The sequence below is a fragment of the Chelmon rostratus genome, chromosome 21 (genome assembly GCF_017976325.1).
Source record: "Chelmon rostratus isolate fCheRos1 chromosome 21, fCheRos1.pri, whole genome shotgun sequence".
NCBI classification, from domain to species: domain Eukaryota; kingdom Metazoa; phylum Chordata; class Actinopteri; order Chaetodontiformes; family Chaetodontidae; genus Chelmon; species Chelmon rostratus.
Window position 1 is genome coordinate 9,098,128 of NC_055678.1, and position 21,340 is coordinate 9,119,467.

A 21,340-nucleotide genomic window follows, 5' to 3' on the forward strand; every position below is an offset into this window, starting at 1 on the left:
ATCTTACTGTGACACGAAATCTCTTTACTAAAGGGGCTTGGAAAGGACGTGCATGTGTCTGTTACAATGAGCTATCATGAGAGCTGCAGATGGCCAAATAACCCTAACTCTAACCGCCATTATCTATTCATGACAGACTGCTAAGTTGCATAGAAACTATTCATTTAGTCTGATCATTATCTGGATTCGGGCAGTGAGGGTGCCACAGTGCTGCTGCAGTTAAATTGGATTTAAAACACAAAGCTTTTCTAACAGTGTTTGCTAATTAAGAAAATAAACAGTAATTAAGTAAGTATTTATTATAATTGTATTTTTTTCAGTCATGTCACACTGTCCTGCTTTGGAACTAAGCATTAATAATTTCACAGTGACTTATGGCATACTTTTAACTGTCTATAATCTTAAGTAGTGATAGAAATTTACTGTACTCTACTTGAGTACAAATTTAGATATTGCACTTTTTATGCAACTTTTATACTTTCTGCCCCTCTGCATCAATCTGACAGCTGTTATGAGTTACTTTCCAGACTTCAGATGCATGCTGTGTACATGTTAATTCATCTAATCCAATGATGTATTATACTGTGTATAATAACAAACGTGTAAACGGTACCATTCTGCATTGAAGGCACTTTCACTTTTGATACTTTAAGTACAGTTTGCTGATGATATTTCTGCACTACACAGGACTTTTACTTGCAACAGAATACATTCATAAGGTGGCATTGATGCTTTATTCAAGCAAAGGATTTGAATAAAACGACCAACAGCGTTCAGTCAAATGTCCGTTGTATTATCTTTCATGTTTCCATCACAGGAGCAGCAGTGATTCGTAACAGTGGGCGTCTGTTTTACAACCCTATCATGAGGGCTGCTGCAGGTCATATGACCGTCATTACTTCTACATGACTGACCGCATTTCAAACGCTCGTTTAGGCAAGAATTCATCCGCTCGCTCTCTCCGAAGACCATCATCTTCATCAAGACGCAACTTTGTGGTGAGTCGTTTCCTTCATGTAGCGATTTGCAGCTGCATAAAGGTTTCACTTCATGGCTCACGCCTAAGCCCTGCAACATGTTTCCTTAGAAGGGGTCCGTCTAGTTTAGAGGGGTTATCGAGTTCATTCGACTTTTATCACATGTTCCGCGTAACTGGCCATAGTTGGAATCGTATATTTTATATTTTCCTGGCTACGTTCCTGACAAACACAGCTGCATTGATTCGATAGTCGTGGCCCGACACGTACGATGCCGATGTACACCTAACAGACGTTTACCGTGCTGGTCACATCGCTGTAATCGGATCGGAGCGTCGCCTCTATTCGCAGCATTACGGCACAATGCTCAGCCAACGCGGAAGAGCGTGATCTGGGGCTGTTAAATCGTGTGGGGTCACAGTGAAATCGTTAAAGGTACCGGTATGTCTGTTCGTAATATCTCCAAAGAGGCTCTGGCTGGATCCATCACACTGGGAGTTGTTTTTGTCGCCGGCTATTTCTTTGGTAAGAGCGAAAGTGTTAGAGGCGTGAGACTTTAAAGCTTTACATTCCACCAAGGCAACCTGTCTGTAGTAAGGTGTGTGTCGGCTCACTTAAATCAGTGAAGGGCACATCACGTTTGTTTTGTCTAACTAAATGATATATATTCAGACTGGAGACTCTGCACAGACGAGGGAAAGCTCTTTGTGGAACTGTTAATTAATTTTTGCACAAGTAGAATAAAAGTTTCCCAAAGGCATACAGGGTTTAAAACCGCCTTTAAGGTCTGAGTGGAAATCTAGGACTGTGCCAAAGTGCAGCAGTTTTCAGTGCACATCTGGGCTTATGTGTTCTGGATATAGGGGAAACAAATAAAATCACTAGTTTTCATATGTCCTAAACAGTTTTTTTTAAGATGGTACATGTTGGATTATTGATTACATTGATTATAGTGTATTACAATTGAGAATTAGAGAATCATCCTTTAGGTTTTGTCTATATGACATTAATATGCTGCATTTCCATTTTTCCATATTCAACAGGTTTTAATGAAACAAACGTAAGCTGCACAGTGTCCCAAATTTGAGGTAGTGCTACGTCAAAGCACCTTTTCTTCACAGCCATGATTACATCATACACCAGTTAAGCATTAAATCCTGCGAATTACCAGGGTAGGCATGGATAGAAAAGAAAGTATTTATTAAAAGTTGGACTAAAAAGGCTTGCAAGGTCATGTGAATCCTATTTTTCACCTCATTTCAGTGTCATATAATCTATTTTCAAGAGACACTGCCTCGTGTTTACACAGTTGCACAATCAAACACCCACTACTGCTATTGACCCTCATTACAAAACTGCAAAGCCTTTGAAAAAACGTATGGCAGCTGAATATTAGAAACCATCTGGTGCATGCGCCAACCAGAAATGTCGGGACACAGATATCATGAGATTGTGTTTGACTAGACTAATTCATTTCATTGCCCTCAAGATGTCAAGCTATATAGTCTAACCATTTCCAGTATTCATTTCTTTATCTGGATCTGTTGCTGCTGGTGCAATAATTGCATTTTCCCCACTGAGGTCATTTAAGTTATATCTAATTCAAATAACTACTGTACATTAAGTAGACCAGACTTCAGTTTCCTATAAGATGTATAGGAAATGGATGGTAGGTCCCATGGCATCATCATGCTCTTAAGATCCTTATAATTGTTCCATGGTTTAATGTTCACCCTCAGGGAAAAAAAAATCTTCCACAATGAGCATCTCCAAAAGTCACTGCGGGGGAAAAGACAACCCTCTGTTGCAGTACGTCCTCAATCACTCCATGAGGGAGCATCCGGTCCTGAAAAGCCTCAGACTGGTAAGAATATCTTGGTGTCTGGAATATTGCTGTGCTCTGGCACAATTATACATTCAATGTCTGAATGTCACAACATGTAATCACTTTTCACAATGTAATTTCCGCCTATTGCATTCAGAGGACAATGGAAGACTCCTGGAGCATCATGATGGTCGCTTGTGAGCAGTCGCAGCTCATGGCCAACCTGGCAAGACTAATAAAAGCCAAGAAAGCATTAGAGATTGGTAAGGGCCTCAGACTTGACATTACATCTCGTCTCTGATGCGTGCACACCTGCCACAATCCTTACCCTGTTCAGACACAGAGTACATTCACATGCACACAGGCAACTAGGAGGAATTAGCTTGTTCCGGATTTTCGGCGCATAGGCGTAAGATATGATTTATATAGCATTTCAAACACAGGCAGTTCAACATGTTTTATACATAAAGTAGCTAAGAAGAGCATTAGGATGACAATCAAAACCAATAAGCAATAAAAACCAGAATAAAATCAGTTAAGATAGAAACAAATGAGTCCTGTGGTAACCTGGGTGCTCTAAAATCTGCTTTAATATGCACACCCACCTTATTCATGCTCAGTGGTTTACCTATTTTAAGTGTATCAAGTGGTAGAATATACTTCTTTTCAATTATTGTTTTTGGCTGAATATTTTGACTGTTCCTTAAAGCCCAAATTTTATAAAGAAGCTGGTTAAATGTTAAGCAGTGGAAACCGACTTATTTAGACTTACAGTGGCTACATGGTGTCAGTTTTAGTTGTAGCATGACTTTGAAGGCTACTGCATTAGGCGTTTTTTGTTTTTTTTTGGTACTTGTATGTTTGCTTATAAGATAAGCTTTTATTTGTTTTGTTTTTCTGTTTGTTTGCCAGAGGAAAGATTTGATTGTTGCAATAGCACAAGGACAGAAATAAGAAAAGATAGACAGAGAAAGTAAAAAATAAACCAGATTAATATATAACATGATAAAGTATACTTAGTGTTTGTCTGTATTAACATAATAATATAACAGAAATAAAGTACATATAATGTAATAAAACAGTATATAATATTAACATAATATAGTATTAAGTGTCATATATACAGTATGTCTCTTTTTACTCTGCTATATTTTTGACTCAGACCATTTATTTATTTATAGATCTTGATGCATCATTACACCATAGATGTTTTATGTTTTTCATCTTGATGCTTTCATGTTTTGTCAGTTTGCAAAAACAGAATGTTGTTTTAAGTGTCCATTTTGCATCTTCTATTGTCATTCGTCATTCTGATTTTAGTGTCATCTCGCTGCAGGAGTATACACAGGTTACAACACGCTGAACATGGCACTGGCTTTGCCTGATGATGGAGTTTTGGTGGCATGTGACATCAGTGAAGAGTACACCAACATTGGCAAACCCTTCTGGAAAGAGGTACCATGTACACCAATGTTTTATTATTTGTCAAACCACTGTATTGATATCATATCATAATGCTGCTGTTTTGTTACAAAGTGCTGATCAGTGCAGAGGATTTCATACATCACAGGTAATAGACGTACTGCATTTCTGTTTGATGCAAGTCTGTGTGCCTTCATGTGGAATGGGCTTCGGTGTCAGTCTTAATCTTTTCCTTAGGGTTTAATCTTTTCGATGACTCTTTTGATAATCCTGTCTGAAAAGAAAAGGTAGTTTGGATGAATCAACAACAATTTTGATCATCAATTAATCACTTAAGTCATTTATCAGGCAAAAATGACCAAGATTTGCAGTTTCCAGCCTCTTATATATCAGGATCTGCTGGTTTCTCTGTCTTCTGTCAATGCAAGTTTCAATATCTTTGGGTTTTGGACTGTTATTCAGACAAAACAAGTAGAAATTTGGTTTCCATTGTATACTATTTTGTGACACAGAATGAATGATTTATCAAGCAACTAATCAACTAATTCATCGAGAAATGTTATCATTAGTTGTCCTATGAGAGTCTGATTATACAAGTTAGTTACACCACCTTCAGACCTTTATTTTGATTGGTCAAAGTCAATAACTGCAGACTTCCACCTCCTTCTCAATGTTTCCGTGCAAACAGTATTTTGAATTCTGCTCATTACTGGATTAAGATTTAATTTCATACAAAATCTTGTGACATGCTTTCACATATACATTCTTGTACTCATTGGCAACGTGAATATATTGAATAGGCCTGACACGCATCTTGTGTACAATATGTACATAGTCAGATACATCCAGGCTGATATCACTTCATCTTATTTTATCCAGACAATAGCAAGACTGGGTTATTGTAAACAACATCCTGTTTGCACAACCACTTCATACGTTGTTTCCCATCTGTTGTCAGACAACAAAACTGCTGCACTTTTTTAGAAAATATTCTTGTTTCTTTATGTTTACAGGCTGGAGTCGAGCATAAAATTGATCTACGCATACAGCCAGCATTGAAAACTCTAGGTACAGTAATGCATGTCTTAATTTACTGTTCAAAATTTGACAGGGGATGTACAATTTCAGTGACAGTGATGTAACAGTGACAAGTCATTCCAGAAGGCTTGTGTGTACATCCATGACTTCTCTATTCTCCCTAGGGCTGTTGCTCTTTCATTACCTTAGCTGAGGTTTAAGGTATTAAGTGGGTATGTTTGTTAAAATCTCTTGCACACATGGTTAAGATGAGGTTAAAGTTCAGTGTAGGAGCAAACTATAGGGTCAAATTTCTAACAGACCGAAAACACAGCAACCATGTGTTGATAAATACACCACCATAAGTGCCACAGAGTGTTTCAGAAGCATCCCAGAGGCGGCTTTCCGCTCTGCTCAGATCGAACCAGGCAGGAAGTCAAGACACCAGAATGACATAAAGAATTTGGTCACTTTTCAAAATAAGGCACCCAATGCAAACTCCCTAGGGATGCACGATAACTGTTTTTTAAAACCGATACCGATAACCGATAACTTTCAGCTCCTAAATGCCGATACCGATAACCGATAACACACACATATACCTAACATCATGACATCAATACCACTAACAAAACCAAAAACAGTTTTGACTCTTTAAATGAAGAGATATTTATTTTTTCAAAGAAAAACTATTGGTAAGCCTCTCAAACATGTTCTTAAAGCTATTAAACAAACCTATTTGATATCTCACACCAATTTAAATAAGGTGCATTACTTACTGATATAAAAAATAAAGGCCCCTTAAAATGATGCAAATACATGCATCAGGATTACAAACTGAAAAAGTGTATTCCAGAAGTTTACAAAAAAAAATATACATAGAAAATTAATGCACTGGCCAAGCTCAATAACACATCGCCAGCTGATTTGAGAGGCAAAATATGGAGCATTTTCCGTACATTATTTTTAATTTGTTTGGAGAGGACCAAACACTTGGCTGGAGAATGATGTCCCCAGCAAAAAAGACGAGAAAAGTAAAAAACAACGCTGGACCAACAGGAGGAGCGATATTAAGACACAAAAGACTTGAGGACGCAGAGATTGACCAGACTGAAGCCGACAGACACGAAAAAAACACCAAGAGAAACACAGCATGGACGATCGGTCTGCTAAAAGACTGCTTAGTGGAGACAAAACTGGAGTCAGATTTTTTTAATGTCTGACGCTGAAAGCAGAAATCAGCTGATGCAGGACTTTTATCCATCAGTCCGAAAAAATAGCGGTAAACCAAACTCTGTCTCCAGCTACGTCTCTCTCAGGTCTGGGATATCCCATCACTTCTCCACATTTGACATGATTTCGCTGAATATTTGTAAAGAAATAAGTTTTCCTGCCTGCCGGTCTGCGCACAGTGAGAGGCGGTTGCTACGCAACGTACGTGTTTACTTTCAGAGCCGCTGCGCAGTGAGAGCGGTGACAGGCAAGAGTAGACTCATTTTAAATCAATAAAATATGTTTTGCTCAGTATTTTGTGTCACACTATTGAATGCTGTAGTAATAAGCCGTGTTCTAAGCGGGATAATGTATAGTGAGCAGTTTCCTACGGAGAAGCGTCGCATCGGGCTTCTATGTCATCCTGAAGGAAGATACATGATCCCTTACTTCGACTTATCTATGTAGACAAACTGAAGAAGGGCAGTCCATAGTAAGTCAAGCACCATCACGTCCATGATTAAATCTTCAATAACCTGAGCCTGAACCTGAATCTTTGGCAAATTTCTTGGACTTTTCGAAAGCCTCGCCTTCGCGTAAGTCCCGGTGGCTTCTTTGCGGCTGCCTTGCTAACGTTAGCGTCTTTAGCAGGCTTGGCGTCCTCATAAGCTTTCCAAACTCCGTCAAAGCGGTGGTTATGTTTCAGGTGACTGATCAGGTATTAAAGCTCGTGCAATTCCTCGCTCCTAGTGGAACTCGCTTGGATTTGTTATGAATAACCAGCGAACAATCTTCTTTGGAAACTTTGAAGAAGTCTGAACTCTGTTTTCATTAGCACACTGTGCTGCATGCTGCATTCAAGGTGTAACGTACATTCCCTCGTTCGACAGTCGTTCTTTCAGCCTATTTAAGTTCATGTTTCTATTTTTTGTGTGTAACATGTGGAAAAATACTGCGAATATTAATTCAAGTCAGCAACTAGCAAAATTATGACCGAGTTAACGAGTTGTTTTCTGGCATGTGGGGGTATTCTTGATTTTTCCCAGTGAGAGAGTTTGTCTGATTATGCCAACGTCACATGAACGCAGCACTCACTGCAGGCCATTCGGGTCTCATAGTGGGAGCGAGGCACTGCCGTGCTGACAAAAACATATATGTTATCTGGGCTATTCGTGATGATATCGGACTTATCGGAATGACGTCATAATTTCTTGTTATCGGCCTGATAATTATCGTGCATCCCTACAAACGATGATTTAAATATCTCAGAGTGATATAATTAGAAATGACCATCACTGTGACATCACACAGTGACATCACAATGTGACATTACACACTGACATCACACACTGACATCACACAGTGACATCAAACTGTGACATCACACACTGACATCACAGTGTGACATCACACAGTGACATCAGAGATAACACAGTGACATCACGCACGGACATCAGTGTGACATCACACAGTGACATCAGAGATAACACAGTGACATCATAATTTCTTGTTATCGGCCTGATAATTATCGTGCATCCCTCCAAACGATGAATTACATATCTCAGAATGATATAATTAGAAATGACCATCAGTGACATCACAGTGTGACATCACAGTGTGACATCACACACTGACATCACAGTGTGACATCACACAGTGACATCACACAGTGACATCACACACTGACATCACACACTGACATCACACAGTGACATCACACAGTGACATCACACACTGACATCACACACTGACATCACACAATGACATCAGAGATAACACAGTGACATCACGCAGTGACATCAGTGTGACATCACACAGTGACATCAGAGATAACACAGTGACATCATGATTTCTTGTTATCGGCCTGATAATTATCGTGCATTCCTCCAAACGATGAATTACATATCTCAGAATGATGTAATTAGAAATGACCATCACAGTGACATCACAGTGTGACATCACACAGTGACATCACACACTGACATCAGTGTGACATCACACAGTGACATCACACAGTGACATCACAAAATGACATCACACAGTGACATCACACAGTGACATCACACACTGACATCACAGTGTGACATCACACACTGACATCAGAGATAACACAGTGACATCACGCACTGACATCAGTGTGACATCACACAGTGACATCACACTGTGACATCACACACTGACATCACCACAGTGTGACATCACACAGTGACATCAGAGATAACACAGTGACATCACGCACTGACATCAGTGTGACATCACACAGTGACATCAGAGATCACACAGTGACATCACACACTGACATCACACAGGGACATCACACGAAACAGTCGCAAACTACAGCTAAACTAGCCGACCGCCGCAGAGTTAGCCGTGTTGTGCCTGGTTGCTGGCAGCGCGCGTCGCTCGAAAATTACATCATCCACGTTAGAGGTAGTTTTCTAGAGACTACACATGGTGATGTCAGTGACATGACACGCTGTCATCACACACTGACATCACACACAGTGACGTCACACACTGTGACATCACACACTGTGACAGCTGGCCAAAACAACAACAAACGGCTGCGCGTCCACGAGAAAACGGCAACTGGTGGTGTTCTTGTGGACAATGTTCATCGATGACAACAGAGAAGGAATGCCTCTGTTGCTCAGAGTGGGACTTGCGGCCAGGAGATACGCGTTTGTTGTTTGGCCAGCTGTTCCTCTCTCTGCCTCCGCATCCTCCTTTCAACGAGCTCCTCGTCCGTGTACTCTAGCTCAAAACGGTAAGGACGTCCATCGTAAACAAAGTCATCGTCCACCACCTCAGAGTCGGAAAAATATTCATCCATTTTGTGAAAAATAACAGTCGCAAACTACAGCTAAACTAGCCGACCGCCGCAGTTAGCCGTGTTGTGTCTGGTTGCTCGCAGCGCGCGTCGCTCGAAAATGACATCATCCACGTTAGAGGTAGTTTCCTCGAGACGCTGTATATTGATAACATGCCACCACGGGCTCAGAGGGGAATAGCGCCAGCATATCAACAAAAATATTGGAATATGACAATCTTCTTTGGAAACTTTGAAGAAGTCTGAACTCTGTTTTCATTAGCACGCTGTGCCGCATGCTGCATTCAAGGTGTAACGTACATTCCCTCGTTCGACAGTCGTTCTTTCGGCCTATTTCAGTTCATGTTTCTATTTTTTGTGTGTAACATGTGGAAAAATACTGCGAATATTAATTCAAGTCAGCAACTAGCAAAATTATGACCGAGTTAACGAGTTGTTTTCTGGCATGTGGGGGTATTCTTGATTTTTCCCAGTGAGAGAGTTTGTCTGATTATGCCAACGTCACATGAACGCAGCACTCACTGCAGGCCATTCGGGTCTCATAGTGGGAGCGAGGCACTGCCGTGCTGACAAAAACATATGTTATATGTTATCTGGGCTATTCGTGATGATATCGGACTTATCGGAATGACGTCATAATTTCTTGTTATCGGCCTGATAATTATCGTGCATCCCTACAAACGATGATTTAAATATCTCAGAATGATATAATTAGAAATGACCATCACAGTGACATCACAGTGTGACATCACACAGTGACATCACACAGTGACATCACACTGTGACATCACACAATGACATCACACACTGACATCACACAGTGACATCAAACTGTGACATCACACACTGACATCACAGTGTGACATCACACAGTGACATCAGAGATAACACAGTGACATCACGCACTGACATCAGTGTGACATCACACAGTGACATCAGAGATAACACAGTGACATCATAATTTCTTGTTATCGGCCTGATAATTATCGTGCATCCCTCCAAACGATGAATTACATATCTCAGAATGATATAATTAGAAATGACCATCACAGTGACATCACAGTGTGACATCACACAGTGACATCACAGTGTGACATCACACAGTGACATCAGAGATAACACAGTGACATCACGCACTGACATCAGTGTGACATCACACAGTGACATCACACAGTGACATCACACAGTGACATCACACTGTGACATCACAGTGTGACATCACACAGTGACATCAGAGATAACACAGTGACAACACGCACTGACATCAGAGATAACACAGTGACATCACACACTGACATCACACACTGACATCACATGTAACAGTCGCAAACTACAGCTAAACTAGCCGACCGCCGCAGAGTTAGCCGTGTTGTGTCTGGTTGCTCGCAGCGCGCGTCGCTCAAAAATTACATCATCCACGTTAGAGGTAGTTTTCTCGAGACTACACATGGTGATGTCAGTGACATGACACGCTGTGACATGACACGGTGACATCACACACTGACATCACAAACAGTGACATCACACACTGTGACATCACACACTGTGACAGCTGGCCAAAACAACAACAAACGGCTGCGCGTCCACGAGAAAACGGCAACTGGTGGTGTTCTTGTGGACAATGTTCATCGATGACAACAGAGAAGGAATGCCTCTGTTGCTCAGAGTGGGACTTGCGGCCAGGAGATACGCGTTTGTTGTTTGGCCAGCTGTTCCTCTCTCTGCCTCCGCATCCTCCTTTCAACGAGCTCCTCGTCCGTGTACTCTAGCTCAAAACGGTAAGGACGTCCATCGTAAACAAAGTCATCGTCCACCACCTCAGAGTCGGAAAAATATTCATCCATTTTGTGAAAAATAACAGTCGCAAACTACAGCTAAACTAGCCGACCGCCGCAGTTAGCCGTGTTGTGTCTGGTTGCTCGCAGCGCGCGTCGCTCGAAAATGACATCATCCACGTTAGAGGTAGTTTCCTCGAGACGCTGTATATTGATAACATGCCACCACGGGCTCAGAGGGGAATAGCGCCAGCATATCACAACAAAATATTGGAATATTGGAATATCTTCTTTGGAAACTTTGAAGAAGTCTGAACTCTGTTTTCATTAGCACGCTGTGCCGCATGCTGCATTCAAGGTGTAACGTACATTCCCTCGTTCGACAGTCGTTCTTTCGGCCTATTTCAGTTCATGTTTCTATTTTTTGTGTGTAACATGTGGAAAAATACTGCGAATATTAATTCAAGTCAGCAACTAGCAAAATTATGACCGAGTTAACGAGTTGTTTTCTGGCATGTGGGGGTATTCTTGATTTTTCCCAGTGAGAGAGTTTTTCTGATTATGCCAACGTCACATGAACGCAGCACTCACTGCAGGCCATTCGGGTCTCATGGTGGGAGCGAGGCACTGCCGTGCTGACAAAAACATATGTTATATGTTATCTGGGCTATTCGTGATGATATCGGACTTATCGGAATGACGTCATAATTTCTTGTTATCGGCCTGATAATTATCGTGCATCCCTACAAACGATGATTTAAATATCTCAGAATGATATAATTAGAAATGACCATCACAGTGACATCACAGTGTGACATCACACAGTGACATCACAGTGTGACATCACACACTGACATCACACACTGACATCACACACTGACATCACAGTGTGACATCACACAGTGACATCAGAGATAACACAGTGACATCACGCACTGACATCAGTGTGACATCACACAGTGACATCATAATTTCTTGTTATCGGCCTGATAATTATCGTGCATCCCTCCAAACGATGGATTGCATATCTCAGAATGATATAATTAGAAATGACCATCACAGTGACATCACAGTGTGACATCACAGTGTGACATCACACACTGACATCACAGTGTGACGTCACAGTGTGACATCACACAATGACATCACACAGTGACATCACACTGTGACATCACACACTGACATCACAGTGTGACATCACAGTGTGACATCACACAGTGACATCACACAGTGACATCACACACTGACATCACAGTGTGACATCACACAGTGACATCAGAGATAACACAGTGACATCACACACTGACATCAGTGTGACATCACACAGTGACATCAGAGATAACACAGTGACATCACACAGTGACATCACACAGTGACATCACACTGTGACATCACACACTGACATCACACAGTGACATCTGAGATAACACAGTGACATCACACACTGACATCAGTGTGACATCACACAGTGACATCAGAGATAACACAGTGACATCACACACTGACATCACACACTGACACCACACACTGACATCACATGTAACAGTCTCAAACTACAGCTAAACTAGCCGACCGCCGCAGAGTTAGCCGTGTTGTGTCTGGTTGCTCGCAGCGCGCGTCGCTCGAAAATTACATCATCCACGTTAGAGGTAGTTTTCTCGAGACTACACATGGTGATGTCAGTGACATGACACGGTGACATCACACACTGACATCACACACTGACATCACACACAGTGACATCATACACTGTGACATCACACACTGTGACATCACACACTGTGACAGCTGGCCAAAACAACAACAAACGGCTGCGCGTCCACGAGAAAACGGCAACTTGTGTTCTTGTGGACAATGTTCATCGATGACAACAGAGAAGGAATGCCTCTGTTGCTCAGAGTGGGACTTGCGGCCAGGAGATACGCGTTTGTTGTTTGGCCAGCTGTTCCTCTCTCTGCCTCCGCATCCTCCTTTCAACGAGCTCCTCGTCCATGTACTCTAGCTCAAAACGGTAAGGACGTCCATCGTAAACAAAGTCATCGTCCACCACCTCAGAGTCGGAAAAATATTCATCCATTTTGTGAAAAATAACAGTCGCAAACTACAGCTAAACTAGCCGACTGCCGCAATTAGCCGTGTTGTGTCTGGTTGCTCGCAGCGCGCGTCGCTCGAAAATGACATCATCCACGTTAGAGGTAGTTTCCTCGAGACGCTGTATATTGATAACATGCCACCACGGGCTCAGAGGGGAATAGCGCCAGCATATCACAACAAAATATTGGAATATGAACGAGTTTCGCCGCAGATTATGCGTTTATAGAGGCTACTCACGGATGCCCCGATTACTCGCATTATACGGATATACGCGCCGCTCCTCTGGGGCTAATTTCTTCAAAACGACTCCAAATGCCACCAAAGTTGTCTCGGTGTCTAAATGGTCGCATTTAATGCCACAAATAAAGTCCAGGTTGTAAAAAAATGAAAGTTATCCTTTAATGTACCAAGCTCAATAACAAATCATCAATAAGTTATCCTTTAATGTACCAAGCTCAATAACAAATCAGAAAAACAAAGAGTTTTTCTGATTATGCTAACGTCACTTGAATGCAGCATTCACTGCAGGCCATTCGGGTCTCATAGTGGGAGCGAGGCACTGCCGTGCTGACAAAAACACATACGTTATCGGGGCTGTTCGTCATGATATCGGACTTATCGGAATGACATCATAATTTCCTGTTATCGACCCGATAATTATCGTGCATCCCTAATACTCCCTGATCATATATCAATAAACACAATTAAAACTGACAAAAAAGAAACCATTTAACTATGCAGCCTACTTACGCATGGTAGAAGCACAAACGTTACCGGCTCCTGGTGGGGTTTAAAGCCATGACGAGAACTGAACAAAACACTGGATGAAGTCTATGGATCAAATTATGTGAAACTTCCTTTACCTTGTTTGTTGGAAGGCACTTTAGTGCTAAGGACCAAACTCCAACAAAATGTTACTGTAGGAACAGAAAACATGTTGTCCTGAAACAAAGCCCTTATTTTGGACTTCACACCTCTATTAAGAGAAAAACAAACCTCTTCTAATGGAAAATGAATTGTAACTAGTGGTTGGCAACCTTTTTGGTCTTTCAGTAATTGAATTGCAGTCTTGGATTTCCTATCTTTAGTAACTTGGACTCCAAGATGTGTTAGGGTTAGGGTTAGGTTTTTCATAGGAATATAAGAAACTATGGTCACTGCACATCTATTCAGAGTCAGTAATTCATGTTAATTAAGATTTAGAGACACCTCAGACGCCTTGGATCAGCTGTGATTTAGCTAAACCCACTGAGCGTGGCTTTTCAGATGCTAAGTAACACAGAAACAGACGCCGCGGCAGTAACGTTACCCAAAAATATAGCTAATATAAGCTAGCTACCTGAATACAGATAATGGCAGCTAACGGCTAACATTGGACAAGTTTTGGTACCTGGATTCCAGTTGTCCTGTCAAAGAGGTCCAGTTGCAGCGCTTCTCTTCATCCTTCACACAGTTTATAAAAAAAACGGAAGTGTGATTTCTTTCTGAATTTGCCGAATACACAAACGTGTTTACCAATTTCGGTCAGTTTTAAAAGTTTTTTCTTCTTGAATCAAACGCTAAACGTCGGCGTAACCGTGAAAACGTAAGTGACGTCACGCGCACAAATCGTCGAAGAAGTCACCGGGATCACGTGGCCTCAATTTTTTTTTAATTATTATTATTTATTTTCAATAATGACACGTTTCTAACTTACTTTACTAACCAGTATACAGAATCAGTTGAATGCTTCTAATTTGTTACTAATAATTTCATGTATATAATTAAGCTTTTACGATCAAAATAACACTAATTCCATCAGATCTTATCATGAAATATTTGAATTTGCTTTACGGTTAGAAACTTGCATGGAGGATTCATAAAATTACTGTAAAGTGGAACCGTTTGTTTTTAAAATCATGAAATTATGTTTTCCTCAAAGACAACATTTTACACTCTCTAAGATTTTTAGATGAGCAAAAAGGAGAAACATGTTGTGATTTTCTTGATTAATGGGTAAAAACTATGGACAATTTTAGTCAACTTATTTCACTTTCTTAGCTATTAAGAATCTGTCTTTCAGTGAATACTGATTAAGAATCTGTCTTTCAGTGAATACTGCTGACCAGAAGAAGATCAATGTTGAGTAATACAGTTAAATGAGATGGGCTTGTTATGTATAACCTGTAGTATAATTTACCTTTCTGTTTCGGGTTGTTTCTTTCAGATGATTTGTTGTCTGCTAGCCAGGCTGAAACGTTCGACTTTGTCTTCATTGACGCAGACAAAGTTAACTATGACAGCTACTACGAAAAGTCCCTGCAACTGTTGAGGAAAGGGGGTATCATTGCTGTCGACAATGTAAGGGCTTCAGCCAAGACAGACATTTAAGTATGACTTCTTGTAATAGGGTACTTCTAAATCATCTAAATCTCTAAACTTGTGGTGTTTTTTTCTGGTTTTACAGGTCCTCTGGGGTGGAAAGGTCATCAATCCAGCCCCTGACGACCAAGACACCGTGGCCATTGACAAGCTGAACAAGAAGTTGCACCGAGACACTCGAATCAACCTGAGCATGCTCACAGTGGGAGATGGGGTCACACTGGCGATCAAACTATAAGACAAAGTGTCTGACAGAAGTTTCAGATGTCATTCTGAAAATTATAGAACGCTGTATTTTTAAGTAATTTTCAATCCAGTTTAATTACATCAGTGAAAAACTTAATCATAGTTCATTTTACTGTTATGAGACAAAGTGCTGCATTTGAATAAAATAGTGATTGACTTTGATTAAAAAAAAACAACTGTACACACCTTTGTTTTTGTAGTGAATCATTATTTTACCAAACTTATACCATGCTAATTATGTATTATTGTCAAATTACAGGACAGGATGATAGTTGGTTTCAGGACTTTATTGCAAAGGTTAGACACACGCCAACACACAAACTGCTTCCTGATTAGTGTCACAGTTCTCAAAAATGGGAAGAAAAGTGGATGATTCACTCACGTACTCTTTCACTCGAGTCACACTGAGGAAAGGAAAATCCATTTAGCATTGTCTTGCAGCTTAGAAGCAGGTGCTCAAACTCATCACACAGCACAATTAAGCCTCTCTAGAAAGATAAGTGAAGAGCAGCCAAAAGGTTGGCTTCGACCTTGATAAGCATATTTTGTTGGAGTAACTTCCAACAGGCAGTGCATCACTACCAAAATACAAATAAAGTGTGCAAATAAAACAAGGGAGAAAGAGCTTAAATAAAGATATATTCTACTGTGCAAAATAACAGCTCAGATTTACATTCTACGTTATCACACTTCAGCAAAATAACAAGGTTTTGATTTGTGAAACCATTCCAGGACATCGTGCACTCAGCAGAGGGTTTTTCTACCATTATAGAGGATAAATTGGCATAAGGAGTGGCTGATTTATAAATATATGTGATTAAAACATGACTGGTTACTGTGACCACAATAAAAGGAGGCTGGTGGAAAGGTTTCCATCTTAACAGTGCTTAAGAACTGGGCTTCGTTTTTGTTTTGGCTTGAAAATATCTGTTGCTGACCAGACAGGAACACTCAGGGTTAGATTCAGCTGATATTCCTATTCCTCCTATGGACTGGTGGAGCAGACCCTCATGCCTCCAGCTCCAGGCCCAGACCAAGTTTGTGACCACCAGCATTGATATTCTTCCCATCCACCAGTGCAGAGAGGAGTAGTTTCATACCTGAAATACAAATATATAGTATAAGTTACTGAAAAAGAGGCCCAATGTGTTTGTAGATGTTTTAAATTGTATATTAGACTACAGATAGTTCTTACCAGGCCGCAGTGTCTGGGTGTATCCAATTCCTACCAAGCTGGCATTATTAACCTTGGCCTGGAGAATACGCATTAAATCATTACACCGGCATTCCAAGAGTGTATATAGTACTACCTGTAATGCTAAACAATCGGTCAGATGGTGGCGCTGTAATTAAGGCCCAAAAATTCTATTCTGGAAAGGCCACAACCCTCACACCATAAGTCTGATCAACTTGACATTTGACACACAGGTTGAGCTCAATGTGCTTTACAAAAAGGACCAAAAAAGTGGATTTTCTGCCATCCTGAATTTTTTGAGAAACAATAATATGAAAAGACCATGTTGGATTTTTACTGTATCAACACCAAAATCAGCATACAGCATTGCAGGGCTGAGATACACGTTTCTATTATAAATCAGCCAGAGCTTAGCAAGAAAATGGGCATAAATTGTTGATGATTTGTCCAGTCATCGGAAATCCTGATACACGTTTTCAGGGTGTGTTTAGGAATAGGGCTACAAAAGCATTCCCTGCCTAACCCATAGGAGGCGCCAAAAATTCCAAAACAGAACAAACAGAATGACAGCGGTTTTGGTGTGCGTGCTCGAGGGGCAAGTATGAGCCAAAATCTGAAGTGCAATATTGATTCAGTCATAACTCTTTAACTGAGCAATCCTAATTAAACTGTCTGGAGAGTGTGCAGTTATTGAAATGCTGCAGGCTTTGTGATGATAAAACAAGTGTGTGATTGATCTCACAACTCCTTTAAACAGAACTGAACTAGCTAGAGTGACTTTGCCCCCCTTTGTGAAGCAGCGTTGCTGCTCGCTGCTTTAATTTTGACAGACTGAGCTGCTGCCTTCTGTTGTGTGCATAAGGGCTCTGGCCCTTATGCACACAACAGGTCTCCAGGGTTCCGGTGACCTTGCTGGTGTCTACGTTGGATGAGAGCCCTTATGCACACTATATTTATCATGTGATTTACTGTATGTACTTAAAATATCAGTAAGTAAAAAATAGTCCATGAGAAAAAAGTGTAAATAAAAAATGTCCAATCGAAATGTTAAAAATCCACACAAACATCAGTCAATTGTTCCTTCCAAATACATTTTCACTGAACTGTTAACACATGTTTAAGACACCCGCTGGCAAACAGGAGAGGAAACATAACTTGCTTTGGGGAGGTAAAGAAAGATACTTACTGATATGGAGGCACTAGAGTCTAACTGGTATTTTGCAGCAATGCCAAAGCGAGTGCCGTTGCTGCCTGCTGTCCAGGCAAGATTCACAGCAGTCTCCAGTTTGTCGTTTACCTTCTGGTAAATGGATCCACCAAACTCTGAACCATCATTCCTAAGAGAGAAAAAAGTGCACTATCACCTGCATGTCAGTATTCCTTAAACAGTTTTACCTGACCAAAATACCACATGGTCAAAGATCAGTGAGTCCTTTGAAAAGCTTTTTGTTACTGTACAGTTAAGTCACTCATATTGCTTAGTTCAAATATTTGCTCTTCCCCAAACGTACACATTGGTGTGGAGCTGGAAGTCCCCGGTCTTGTAACCAACGGCAAAGTTGCTCTGGGTCATCTTGGATTTGGCTGTGTCAAAGGTCATCTGGTAGCCAGCCAGCCAGCCCTCGTAGCCGGCTACAGCTGCTCCATGGATTGTAGGACCAGCAAAATCTAAATCTACATCCACGCCGGCATTAAGGTATTCCCTTTTATAAGCCGTCTTGACCTTGCCACTCTTCTTGCTGTGAAATAAAAGAAAATTAAGTGAAGTTTGAAGGACGTTCTTGATGCAATGATTGCAAGTCATGATTTTATGATTAAGATACAAACTGTAACTTACCCAGTATTTGGTGAAAATGTCGTGTCAAAAGTAAGTTTCAGCCCTTTGGTGATCTAAAGAAGATTATTTCATCAGTCACATTTAATTTATAGCTGTTTAATTTGTCAGATGATCAGCAACATAGCAGAGTTTTCAATTTACCTGATCCTCAACACAAATTTCTGTTCCGAGTGTGTTTTCTGTGGTCCACTTCTCTGTGAATGTCAGCCCATACTCAGCCCACTTGTACTTGGTCTCCAGGGTTCCGGTGACCTTGCTGGTGTCTACGTTGGATGAGCCGGACGTTTTAAACTCCTGAAGTGAATACAAGAGGAAATTAATTATACCTGTCCTGGAAACAGCACAGCAGGTTGTAGAAGTTTATCCACGATCACTACAGTACACTACAGTTGAGATGGAGTAAATATAGTAAAATACAGACACTAATACACAGTTAGTAGATTTTTTTTTCTAATCTTCTATCATCCGAAACGTATTTCTAAACATAAACACATAATATGAACTAAAAGTTGGTTATTAAAAATGGATTGTGACATATGATATGTACTGAACACAGAATTTTACAGCTGAAAAATAAACTTTTCTGTGCTCTCTGATGGATAAACTATGTTTCTGAAATACCTAGAAAATGTATTAGGCATTTCTGTGCTGCATTTGCTACTTTCAGCCAACCTATAATATCATTATACCTGTGATAACCAAAAATCAACTGATAATACCTGCAATGCACTATGTATATTTATAGTAACAGCTGAACTCACCACTCCGCTTGAAGACTTTGTCTTCACATCAAGCTTAACCAGCCCAAAACCTGCAAGGACAAGGACAGTGAGGGACTACTTTCTGAGCTGGGTGGTGCATTTCAAACAGCCGGCCTGTCCTCTGAGGGGCAATAAATACACACTTATAAAACTGCCTTTTAGCTTGCTTCCAGTTACCATATCCCTTATTGAAGATGTCCTTTGCTGATTTTCCAAGGTCTGCATATGCTGGAGGAACTGCCATTTTGCTGTCAGAAAAAGGACATTTCAGAGAGTGTAAATGGTGACAAAAGGACCGTAAGTGCACTTGTTGATTGAAAGTAAGCATGTGTACAGAAAAGTGAGAACAATATGCAGCTGCAAACCGGTGAAGTCTTTAAAAGAACAAGAATTTTGAAGTTTAACTAAAACCAGGGCTGTAACTACCAATGAGGATGCTGAGATCATGTCCTCAGGATCTTTTCTGGGAATTTGCGCATTATAGCCAACTTAAATCTATTACAATGTACTACTTTTATACTCAATTTACTTAAAATTGCTTATTTATGGGCTAACAACTAAAACAATAATGGTGGAAAAAATATGAGGACAGTATTTCCTCACCAGAATTGTATTTCTTGCAGTGTGAAGAAGCCTACATGTATTCTATTGAATAGTTATAAACTGCTTGGTTCTTAAGACATTTGTCTTGTCAGACACCTGCAGCACTTGAGTCACACGGTCTCCATGACTCTCAGATTCTGATGTCACGCCTCCTCACTGTCAAGGTTAGAGGCTTGTCTGAGACTGTCTGCTTACAGTAACCAGCAACAGCACACCTGGCAAAATACCATTAAATATGTCTCTTTCTCTTCACCACTGCCATCATTTCTGCATGAATATAATTATCAAAGCAGCCGTTTGTAGAATAGCATTTTGTATAAAATGGGGAATAATGCTGAAACTTATCTGAAATTAGAAGGATTTTCTGGTAATTAGATGCATACGCAATTGAAGATTGCTCAATCGGCCTTTGTACTATTCAAAGAGGTACGAAACTCTGCCAGTGATAAGAAATATTATACTGTGACCGGTGCCTGCTTCAGTAACGTTATTTTGAAGGAGTTTGAACACATGAGAATGGTATGGGGCGTTTTCTAGCTAGCAAATGGGATGCTTGATAACCATCTTGCTGACATTTCAACAAAATACATTATGAACAACCCCAGTTATTACACGGCCATCCACTTACCGAGTATTAGTGTTGTTGGTGATGTTGCTGTGAACTTGTGAGGCAGGAAAGGCGGCAGGGACCGGTGTAGGACGATATGGAGGAGACACCGCAACAAACACCCTCCTGACCTCGGCGCCGCAGGACCCGAAGTTTAGCTGTTTACTGTGTGCCTGTGTGAAATCGGAGCGAGATGACAATTCCGTAATTCTTAGTCAGTTGGTTAGGTATTTGCTATACGGTTTGGCAGCATTATATGTAATTGTTGTTATTTGTGAAAGTCAATATTTGCCGTGTCAAACGTGTGACACCAGTACACCGGCATGTGAAAGCCCTCTAAATCGCCATAGTAACCAATACGCTAATGTGGCTTACCTTTTACTTATTACTATGATGAAACAAAAATGACAGTGTACTTAGTAGTTTTAGTATTTTTCATATTTTCTGAATTAATCATCAGTTAATTACTGTCAAATCTGGCCAAAGTTTGCCACGGTGTCAGGCCATAGCTCTTATGTAACTATCTTATATTATGTGGACCTAAATTAAACTATTACATAGAAAAACGAAATCTTAAT

The 21,340-nt window shown here is 40.6% G+C and overlaps 2 protein-coding genes across 4 annotated transcripts; one reads left to right on the forward strand and one right to left on the reverse strand.

Annotated features, from left to right (window-relative positions):
• The first annotated feature begins 870 nt into the window (after positions 1-870).
• Positions 871-15,955, forward strand: LOC121624662 (catechol O-methyltransferase domain-containing protein 1-like). Of its 2 annotated transcripts, none has more exons than XM_041962470.1 (7): positions 871-998; positions 2,717-2,841; positions 2,960-3,065; positions 4,139-4,257; positions 5,238-5,292; positions 15,359-15,492; positions 15,599-15,953. In XM_041962470.1, exons 2-7 carry the CDS (start codon positions 2,737-2,739, stop codon positions 15,749-15,751), a joined length of 672 nt encoding a protein of 223 aa, XP_041818404.1. In that variant the 5' UTR covers positions 871-998; positions 2,717-2,736; the 3' UTR covers positions 15,752-15,953. The 2 variants fall into 2 exon arrangements, with proteins under 2 accessions (XP_041818404.1, XP_041818403.1); XM_041962469.1 differs by lacking the exon at positions 871-998 and adding an exon at positions 1,350-1,502 and having other exon boundaries at positions 15,599-15,955.
• Positions 15,956-16,030: 75 nt separating this feature from the next.
• Positions 16,031-20,898, reverse strand: LOC121624661 (voltage-dependent anion-selective channel protein 2-like). Of its 2 annotated transcripts, XM_041962466.1 has the most exons (9): positions 20,784-20,898; positions 19,730-19,800; positions 19,553-19,602; positions 18,933-19,085; positions 18,792-18,844; positions 18,466-18,693; positions 18,141-18,291; positions 16,955-17,012; positions 16,031-16,859 (listed from the first exon to the last, which is right to left on the reverse strand). In XM_041962466.1, the coding sequence occupies exons 2-9, from the start codon at positions 19,794-19,796 to the stop codon at positions 16,768-16,770; spliced, it is 852 nt and encodes a 283-aa protein (XP_041818400.1). In that variant the 5' UTR covers positions 19,797-19,800; positions 20,784-20,898; the 3' UTR covers positions 16,031-16,767. The 2 variants fall into 2 exon arrangements, with proteins under 2 accessions (XP_041818400.1, XP_041818402.1); XM_041962468.1 differs by lacking the exon at positions 20,784-20,898 and having other exon boundaries at positions 19,696-19,777.
• Between the last annotated feature and the right edge of the window lie 442 nt (positions 20,899-21,340).